The sequence below is a fragment of the Marmota marmota genome, unplaced genomic scaffold (genome assembly GCF_001458135.2).
Source record: "Marmota marmota marmota unplaced genomic scaffold, marMar, whole genome shotgun sequence".
NCBI lineage: Eukaryota > Metazoa > Chordata > Mammalia > Rodentia > Sciuridae > Marmota > Marmota marmota.
In genome coordinates this window covers 2,879,252-2,889,362 of record NW_026000205.1, presented here as the reverse complement: position 1 = coordinate 2,889,362, position 10,111 = coordinate 2,879,252, and the positions used below count along the sequence as shown (strand labels likewise).

General features: G+C 51.7%; 1 protein-coding gene across 1 annotated transcript; it reads right to left on the bottom strand.

The window, feature by feature from the left end:
- Positions 1–484: 484 nt before the first annotated feature.
- LOC107151308 (sulfotransferase 2A1-like) lies at positions 485–9,181 on the bottom strand. Its single transcript, XM_015496628.2, has 4 exons — positions 8,847–9,181; positions 7,133–7,341; positions 4,325–4,451; positions 485–759 (listed from the first exon to the last, which is right to left on the bottom strand). The coding sequence occupies exons 1-4, from the start codon at positions 8,977–8,979 to the stop codon at positions 500–502; spliced, it is 729 nt and encodes a 242-aa protein (XP_015352114.1). The 5' UTR covers positions 8,980–9,181; the 3' UTR covers positions 485–499.
- Between the last annotated feature and the right edge of the window lie 930 nt (positions 9,182–10,111).

Below are 10,111 nucleotides of genomic sequence, written 5' to 3'. Positions count from 1 at the left end.
GTGCCACGACCAGAACCAGGGCCCCGGCATGTCTACGCCTCAGACTAGGTCACCAGTCCGTGTGGGCGCCTTCAACTTCCTATTAGCTGTTTGGAAAGGCCTGAGCCCTCGTTGCCCCTCGTTGTCCCCTGGGCTGCGGGACAGCAGGCTCTGGTTCTGCTCTCCAAGGAGCCCCAGTCCCTCCTTCCAGTTTTGAGCACCCGTGGTACCTTTGGCACGTCTAGTTCTGGGCGTGTCCAATGCTTATTGACACTGAGCCCCGACTCTGTCCTGTCTCAGGCAGCAGAGATGACGGACAGTTGGACAGCTGGACACACCTCGGGGAGGAAACCGTTCCCACCCGCCCCTCTCAACACTAGGTCCTCAGCAGCATTGTACCTCGTGCTCCCAGGAAAACCTGAACCCCATGGGGTGCAGGCCAGGCACAGGAGGGCCCTGTGGATGGTGCAAGAGGAAGTGAACTGGAAGACGTGGGGAGGGAGCCGGAGCTTGGGGAGGGTCAAGCAGAGCAGGGCGGTGGAGGCCCAGGGCTCATCTCACTCTTGTGACCCCTGAGAGGCTCTGCTTTGACAGGGAGCGTGGAGGGGAGAAACTGAGGACCAGGGACGTCAGGGGGAGCGAGGATGTTGGGGCGCGGGCAGGCGCTGGCCATAACGGGGCTCACCTTCTGCAGATCCTCATAACTCAGCAGCAGGACGTTCGCCCTGTGTCTCACGGACATCCAGCCACAAATGTGCTCAAACCATGATCCGTAGGGCACTGCGGGGCGGGCACAGGGGTGCAGGTCACACACTCCAGGAGAGCAGAGAAGCTACACTCCCCCCCCCAGCCCCTGCCAGGCTGGTTAGGATACAGCTGACAGATGACACGCCTATGTACTTACAGCGTCCAGGGGTTCCTCTCTTACCAAGGTCACCACTCCATCTACGTCCACCTTCCTCAGCGGCTCTGACAAAGATTAGCCTCAGGGAGGTCTCTAACAGTGGGATTAGCTCTTGGGTCTCCACTGCCCTACACACATACACACACACACATGCATGCACACACACGCAAGAACATACATGCAAGCACACACACATATGCACACACACACATGAACACACATGCATGCACACATAGGCACACACAGGCACATGCACACACATGCATGCACACACAGACACACACACGCACATGCACACATACATACACACACATGCCTGCACACACACATGCATGCACACAGTGAAATGTTGGGATCCAGATGATTGGCCTAGTCTTCACCTTGCACGCCCATGGTTGGTCATCGCTGGTGGCTAGGCAGCCTCGTGGCTTGTGCCACGGGAAGGACCATGCACAAGAGGGGAAGCCACCTCTCCTCCAAGACCAGAGAGAGCTTGGAGGGTGGCTCTCTCCAGGAGCATCCCGATTCCTCCTGAGGGCAGGGCCTCTCCCACTGTCACCTCTGACAGGTTCCTGCCCCTCCCAATGTTGTCACCCTGGTGCTAAGCTCATGACACATGGCCACTGGGGGACATTTCAGCCATATCCAAACCACAGCGTTCTGCCCTGGGCCTCAAGGCTTGCCTGTCCTCCCCACAGGCCTGAAGTCCCAACTGTCCAGCACACTCAAGAGTTCACGTTCAAGGCTTCATCTAAGACTCGGGCCAACGTCTTTCAGGTGTGAACTCCGTTTCCCTGCTTCTGGCGTCCCTGGCTTGCTTCCTGTGGCTCCTGTGGTGACAGAGGACACAGAATGACAGGAGCAGACCCCTGGGGCCTCTCTCAGCAGTGGAGGTGGGGTCTGGAATTTGGTGGCCTCAGAAAAGAAGCTTTTTCATGGCCACAGAGCATCTGTCCCTTCTGCTGGTGGCACCCAGGAGGAAGGAACAGTGTCAGCCTGCCCCAGAGGCCACCAAATTGGGAATCCAGTGGGTAAATCTGCATAAATATGGGGTAGACGCCTCAGTGGTTTTACTGTATTTACTTTGAGCTCCCGGTTGGTGCTATGTTCTGAATATGGATTGATGCCCCAAACTCAGACAGGAGTCTAATCCTGGAAGTTAAACTCAGGGTATTAAGAGGGACAAGTGCAGCTGGCCGTGTACAAAGGCGTGACCTTGGGAAGTGACCTGTTTAGGTCACTAGAGTCATGGGTCGTGATGGATCCCTGTGGCTTTTCAACCCCCCCTTCATTTTTATGGCACTGGGGATTGAACCGAGGGTCACTCTACCACTGAGCTTCACCCCAGTCCTTTTTATTGAGACAGGGTCTGGCTAAGTTGCTGAGGCTGGCCTCTAACTGGGGATCCTCCTGCCTCGTCCTCCCAGGTAGCTGGGATTACAGACATGCACCACAGTGCCCAGCCTCTTATGGCTTTGTAAGGAGGGGAAGAGAGAGCACACAGAGATACAGGAGCACTCTCCTCAGGATGAGAGGCAGCCCAGGGGCCCCTCACCGGTGCCCATGCCATGCTCTTTGGATATTGTACTTCTGGAACTGTGAGCCCACAAAAGCCCTTTTCATTTTAAAGTAGTCTGCCTTGGGGATTTTGATAGAGTAATGAAAAGCCGAGTAATACAACTGGATAAGCAAGAAAGAGGCCTGTGCAGGAGTTCAAGGGAGATGGGGGCAAGGGTGGGGTTGTAGGTGATGGCGTCATCACCCACCACCACTGATTCCATTTTGTAAGATTCCTGGGGACCTCTGAAGCACAATCCAGACTTTTCTAGACACCAATGGCAGGATCAAATACACCACTAGTGAGGGGGGCTCCCTGATGTCCATCGTGTGGCTTCACTGCCCTCTTCTTCTGAAGGGGAGGCTGGGCGAGGCAGAAAGGAGGCCTGAAGCCTTCAGCTGGGGGCCGCGCTGCTCAGACAGCACTTTATGCTGAGGACGGGGATGGAGGGGTAAGGAGAAGGTCAAGTGTGCAGTGTGTGGCAGGTGACTGCAGTGTGGCATGCAGGGGAAGCCCAGCGGGGAGGCCACCAGGATCCAGGTGAGGAGCAGCAGTGTGGCTGTGGAAGGGATGGCTAGTGGACACTGTTATTTAACAAGGGCGACGAGACACCTGTCACGGGACAAGAGCCGTCCCAATATCTGGGGACCAACCATGAGCTCTGGAGGTGCTGGGGTTGTAGTGTGAGGCTCAGGGATAAGGAACTAAATAGGCGCCTGTTGGTGAAAGGACCAAGGAAGGGAGCAAATAGATATGAGTGGAGCTGGGGGTGGATGTTGCCTTAATAGGAAGGAACGATCCCCGACTGGTGACAACACAGGGCTCCATCGAGGTTCTGGGACTTGGTTACCAGTTAGATAAGGGAAGGTGGCCAGGAACATGAGGCAGGGGTGGCCACGAGAGGACACCGTGCAGTAGGGTGGAGCTGGGCCTCACAGGTGGCTGGTTCTGCTGCCTGATCAGGAAGAATGGGAGGCGGCGAGTTCGGGGTGTGGGGAAGATGTGCTCAGGGGTGGACACAGGGCTTCGGTGCCTGTGGCGCCCCCTAGTGGACACACTGGCTTAGGTGCCTGTGGAGCTCCTGGTGGACACAGGGACTTAGATGCCTGTGGTGCTCCCTAGGGAGCTGTCTTGGGGCTGCGGGCTTGCGAGGCCCTGGCAGTGGGGATGTGGGCTTTTCACACAGCGTGGAGAGACACTGCAAAACTGAAAGCACCAAACCTCTGCTCCCAGAGAGCACAGAGCTCCCAAAGCCACTGAGACTTTTGTTCTTGGTACCAGGGATTGAACCTGGGGCGCCTAATCACTGGGCCACACCCCCAGCCCCGTTTTAATATTTTAAAATTCTGAGACAGTTCTCACCAAGTTAGCCTCACCGAGTTGCTTAGGGCCTGAGTTGGTGAGGCTGGCCTTGAACTTGCAATCCTCCTGCCTCAGCCTCCTGAGCCACTGCGATCACAGGTGTGTGCTACTTCTCCCGGATTACTCAGAAAATTGTGAAGCAGAAAGGAAAAGAGGAGAAAGGGAGCTTTGAAAAGAACCGGCTTTTCCAAAGAATGGTGGAAGGTCAGGATTTCATTTTTCAGGAAGACAAGGACAAGCTGACTTTCAGAAAGTCCCAAATCAGGGAGAGCTGAGAGAAGAGCGTGAGCAGAGGGTCGGTGCCGGGAACTCAGGGGAGGACAGCCAGGCGGTTCCCCACGGGCAGCGGGAGGGCTGGGCTGTGCTGGTGGGCAGCAGAGCAGGAACCTGGGCAGGTCTGCTTTCGGGGGTGATGGGCGGTGCATCCACAGGAGGCGAGATACAGGGCCGCAGGTTGGGGCCAAGTGAGGTCTGAATGGGGACCCTGTGCACCCCAGCTTCTGTGCATGGAGGACACTCACCATTTCCTTGGATGAACTGTTCAAAGAACTGTTCCAGTGAGTCTGGATTCTTAACAAAGTTGGTCCTGCTCCAGAAAAAATAGCCAGACACAAGAACATCTCTGGGATTTCTGATGATATAAATCACCTTAAATGGAAACAGGAGAGAATGAACAGTTGATACTGTCATTTCCACCTTTTTTGATCTTTACCTTTATTTATTTATTTGGGTACCAGGGATTGAACTCAGGGGTGCTTAACCAGGAGCCACATCCCCAGCACCCCCTGTTTGGTTTTTATTTCGAGACAGGGTCTCACTGAGTTGCTTAGTGTCTCACTAAGTTGCTGAGGAGGGCTTTGAACTGGCGATCCTCCTAGCTCAGCCTCCTGAGCTGCTGGGGTTACAGGTGTGCACTAACACGTCCAGATTTTACCTTTAATCTTGAGCTTTAATTTGCATTAAATGTCTCCTAAATATGAATGAAATATTTTCGTGTGTGTCTGGAAATTTAACACAGCGGTGTGCTGAGTGAAGCTACCTGCCATTTTTATTTTTATTTTGAGACAGGGTCTCCCTAGATTGCAGAGGCCGCCTTAAACCTGCAGTCTTCCTGCCTGCGTCCTGGGTTGCTGGGCTCACCAGTGTGTGCTCCCGTGCCTGGCTGATTGGATGATCTCAGTGACCATAGTCATTAAAGGGACATGCAGGTGAAGGTTCCTAGGAAATATCACGGTGGCCGGATGGACAAAGGCAAGAGGAACCCCTGGTATGTTCCTTCTCACCATGAGAAGTCTGTGTGCTTTAAGGATTGCCAACGGGGTGATGGATAAGTCATGGCATATTTATAGACATACAATATACAGTCGTTCCCCACCCACGACACACATTCCATTGGGCGAATGAATCCAGATACCTAGGTGCTCACAGCCTGAGTCCATGTGCGGGAATAAAAACAACCAGAACTAGTCCACACCTGGGCTTGGTGTGGAGTCCCGCAGTCCCTGTGGCTTGGGGGCTTTAGGTAGGAAGATCACAAGTTTGAAGCCAGTCCCACCAATGTAGTGTGGCCTGAAGCAACTTAGCAAGACCCTGTCTCCAAATAAAAAATAAAAAGGGCTGTGGATGTGCCTCAGTGGTTAAGTGCCCTTGGGTTCAATCTCTGGCAGAAAAACACAGCAAAATAAAACTAATTTACAGCTGTAATTAAGCATGGTATTTGCCTTTGTGGGTGGGCACTGACTGAGTGGGCATGAGGGAACTTTCTGGAATGGTAGAACTTTCTGGAACAACTCTCATCTGGAAGATGGTTACTTGCTGCAACAGTAGACTTTCTGGAAAGTAGAAGTGTTCTCATCCTATCAGGAAGATGGTAACCCAGTTGTGTACGTATCATCCAGATAATTATTTTTGTAGATGGACATGGTGCCTTTATTTTTATGTGGTGCTGAGGATGGAACCCAGTGCCTCACATGTTAGGCAAGTGCTCTACCACTGAGCCCCAGCCCCATACCTGAGATAGTGTTTGAGATTCACACACACACACACACACACACACACCCCACACACACTCGGGCAGGATCACTTGGAGTTTGAATATCAGAATTTTGCTTTCCGTTTTGCACCAACTCTCCTGTGCATTATTCAAGGCCTCCGTTTCCCAGCCAGTGATTTATTTGCCAGACTCACATAGACACCTGCAGATAGTTGTAAGGGGACAAATTCATTGTTGCTGCACCCACATGACATTTCCAAGAGAGGAGATGATGATGAGGATGATTTTCATGCTGGGGATTTCCCTCAAGAGCACTGAGCCACATCCCCTTCCTTTTAATTTTTTTTATTTTGAGATAAGTTCTCACTGAGTTGCTTAGGGCCTTGCTAGATCAATGAGACTGGCCTTGAATTTGTGATCCTCCTGCTTCAGCCTCCCAAGCCGCTGAGATTACAGCTGAGAGTCACTGTGCCCGGCCAACAGAGGAGATTCTGAGGTGATGTTTCCAGATGTAGTTTAAGTATAGAAATTAAAAAAAAATCATACACAAATGAATACCTTCCAGCAAACTGTTTCCAAAAACAGCACGCAGTGGCTGGGACCCTGGCTCTCCCTGGTCCTTCTGATCAGCTCTAAGCCCCAGGGAGGCTCACGCGCTGGTGGATTCAGGCCCCTGCTCTGTGCGGCAGGTGGCCATCCTTAGAGAGACTGGCCAGGCCTCCAGAGCCACCTGGGCTCCCGCAGCTGATATGACCAGCTGACTTCACTATGAGGCAGGAGACTTACTATTCCTCTGTTAGGGCAGCAAAAGCGGGGCAATCTAGTACATAATGCAGCTGTAAATGTAAGGCTGTACTTAAAATGTCATTTTCTAAGATTCTGTTTTTGTCCTTTTACACCAAGCTTTTTTTTTTTTTTTTTGTACCAGGGATTGAACCCAGAGGGACTTAACCCTGAGCCACAACCCCAGCCCTTTTTTACATTTGATTTAGTCACAGGGTCTGGCTGAGTTGCTTAGGCCCTCACTAAGTTGCTGAAGCTGGCTTTGAACTCTTGATCCTCCTGCCTCAGCCTCCTGAGCTCTGGGGTTACAGACGTGAGCCACTGCACCTGGCTCCACCTTAACTCAGGCTCCAATAACCTGTGGGCCGTCCAGTCCTTGTCCTCAAGCATGGTTCTAGGTGTGGCAACATGGGCCTCACCGGATGCCCGCGGGTCCCAGTCCCTCTCTTCCTGCCCAATGAGAAGGCACCCCCAGCAGGATCTCTGGGGCTTTGGGGGCAGGTTAAAGTCTAAGAGGCATTAGTTAAGCATTTCTACAGCATCAGGCACTGACCTTGCCCTTGGAAGTGAAGAAGGACTTGGGGAAGAGGTGGAAAGGAAGGTGGGAGGTGAAGAAGCGCGGGCCCTCCGAGTCTCTGTCTAACTGCTCGGCGTCCCTTCTCTCTATCCAGGGCGAGCGCTTCCAGAAGGGCACTGATTGAACCCACTTGGGGTCCCCGCGTGAGTGAATCAGGCAGAGAATTTCGATCAACCATAGGGTTCCTGGAAAAGAGGGAAAAGTGACGTTCACTCCTTTCAGTGTGACCTTTGAAGTAAAAATTATGGTAAAATAGATGAGCTTTCTGTGATAACCATTTAACATTTTTTATTTATTGACTTATTTTTTGCAGTATTAGGAATTTCACCCAGAGACGCTGTACCGCGGAGCCCCATTCCCAGCCCTCTTTATTTTTTTATTTTGAGACAGGTTCTTGTTGGGTTGGTGGTGCATGCCTGTAATCCCAGCAGCTCAGGAGGCTGAGGCAGAAGGATGGCAAGTTTGAGGCCAGCCTTAGCGAATCAGAGAATCCCTAAGCAACTTAGCAAGAGCCTATCTCAAAATATCCTGGGCATGTAGCTCAGTGGTCAACTTCCCCTGGTTTCAATCCCCAGTATCTAAAAACAAAACCCTGGAGATGGATTCTCACTCAGTTGCCTGGGACTTGTGATCCTCCTGCCTCAGCCTCCTGAGCGGCTGGGATTCCAGGCATGTGCCACTGCGCCTGGCTCATGACCACTTTAAAGCATGCGCTCCATAGTGTTGTGTCCATTCCCAAAGTTGCTCAGCCAAGGTCCTGAGCGTTCTCATCTTGGAAAATGGAAACTCTGCTCATGAAGCAGCAGCTCCCCCACCTCTTCTCTTGCCCCTGTACCACCATCCTGTTCTCTGTTGCCATGGACTTGACCACACTAGTAGTTTGCATTTCATGGCGCTCGTCCTTCTGTGCTGAACTTATTTCATTTAGCTCGATGCCCTCAAGACTCATCTCCTGGAACACGCGTCAGAATTTTCTTCCTTTCCAAGGCTGACAACTAAAATCTTCCATGTGTCACTCGACCACATTTTGTTTGGGCTCTTTTCTGAGATCCTTTTAATATGTTCCCACTGCCCTTGACTTTCCAACCCTTACCCCTTCCAAGGCCATTGGCCTCAATGCTCGCCCAGTTTGCAATTCTCCTGCCCCCAGTCCCATCACATAGATGTGTAATGCGAGTCCTTTCAGTCCCTTGAATTTTCCAAACCCTTGCCGATTCCCAGCTGTTGTCCGTGCTGACTCCTCTACTCTGCAATACCCACCATATGACTCCATTCAGACTTTCATCTCTTTTGAGCGGATATTTCCGTATTATGTGCTCATAGTAATATGAGCTGGGAAGTCACTGGTGTGGGACACTGCCCTTGCTTCCTTGCACCTCAAGATGCCCAGAACATAGAGATTCCCCAGGGAAGTGTAGGGTGCCCTCTCCCACCCCCTTCTCCATACCACCACACAAATGCCTGAATCTGCTTAGGCTTCACTGCTACATTGGCTTCCAATACCTTTGATGATCTCTGCCGAGCACTTATGTCACTCTGTCCTGGTCTGAATGGAAGTGTCCTGGGCACTGCGCCTTTCTCCCCAAAGCAGGGCTCACTGGCGTGGAGAGCGCGGGCCGTCCCTCTACTGAGTGGGTGAGGAACGTCGCCCTGGCCTTTCTCATGGGCGGTTCCTGTCCTGTTTGCTCACCTGATTTGGGGTAAGACACGATTACTGTGTCTTCATCCTTCATCACAAACTTCTCACATGCTGTTCTTAAATTTTCAGTTTGGTAAAAATTCGGGAAACGGATCCCTTCGAACCACACACCGTCCTCTGACATGCTGACAGACTGTGCGGTGGCGTTAGGTTCCAGCTGTAGAGGTCGTGGCAGATGGCGGAGATGGAATTCAGTCTTAAAGTCAAAAGAATCATTAACTTTCCCAACTTTGCAGTGGAATTAATTGGCCGATAAGGAGAAATAAACATTGTGATGTGTGGACGAGAGGTTCCTCGTGTTGAGCAATTGTGAACCCAGCTCAAGGGCATCCTGGGGCCATCTGCTGGTGAGTGCTTGGCAGGAAGTGGTCATTCAAAAAATACACACACGAAACAAACATTTAGAAAAAGATTTATATTTCAGAATGTTTTTAGATGTCTTGAAAAATCATAGAGTACAGGAAGTTTCCAAATTCAGGTTTCAGTCAGATTTTTCTTAGTTTTTCCTTGCTCCAAAATCTGAGTGGAGGACTCCGAGGGCTAATGGTTTCAGTGTCCACACTAGACACCAAAGGGCGCTAGGCCCCGAGCGTGCCGTCTACTGACTTTAGGAATATTCCAAGAAATATCTGCTCTCCTCTGCTTCCTGGCTGTTGTGAACGGAGCAGGGCTCCCCGCCCCAAGCCCTTACCCCAGGATGTTCTGCTTCCCTGGGCCCGTAGCAGTGGACTCGGCCCACCACGGACTGAACCCTGGAGCAGTGAACAAGAATAAACTTTTATTCCTCGAAGTTGTTCTTGTCATGTATTTTGCTCACAGCGTCAAAAAACTAACACGTGGGGCTGGGGTTGTGGCTCAGCGGTAGAGCACTCGCCTAGCACGTGTGAGGTCCTGCGAAATAAGGTATTGTGTCCACCTACAGCTAAAAATAAAACAAAAAACACCTAACACATGTGCCAATGATCCGTTTTATAAATGGCGGCAGCATGCTCAGGACCAATCTAGTTCTTTACTTTAGAGGGAGAAACACCGGGCCGGAGAGTGGTTAAGGGTTGTACTCAGCCATGCGCTGATCTCTGCCAAGTGGCAGACCTGGGACTGGAACCCAGAGAGGATCACTCCAGAGATGGCTGACAGTGTGTGGAATGGGGGTCAGCAAAAGGTGTCCTCCTCCTGACCTCTGAAACCTCCCAATGGGATCTCATTTGGGAAAGAGTCTTTGCAGATGTCATCAAGTTGAACACCTTGAGAGGAGA

Bases quoted from the DNA above. Each gene is read 5' to 3' on its own strand.
- LOC107151308 (XM_015496628.2), bottom strand. From the start codon at position 8,979: ATGTCAGAGGACGGTGTGTGGTTCGAAGGGATCCGTTTCCCGAATTTT. The intron at 7,342-8,846 runs GTGAGCAAACAG...CCTCTTTTCCAG, and splicing joins CGTGTCTTACCCCAAATCAG to GAACCCTATGGTTGATCGAA. The intron at 4,452-7,132 runs GTCAGTGCCTGA...TTTCCATTTAAG, and splicing joins TCTTCACTTCCAAGGGCAAG to GTGATTTATATCATCAGAAA.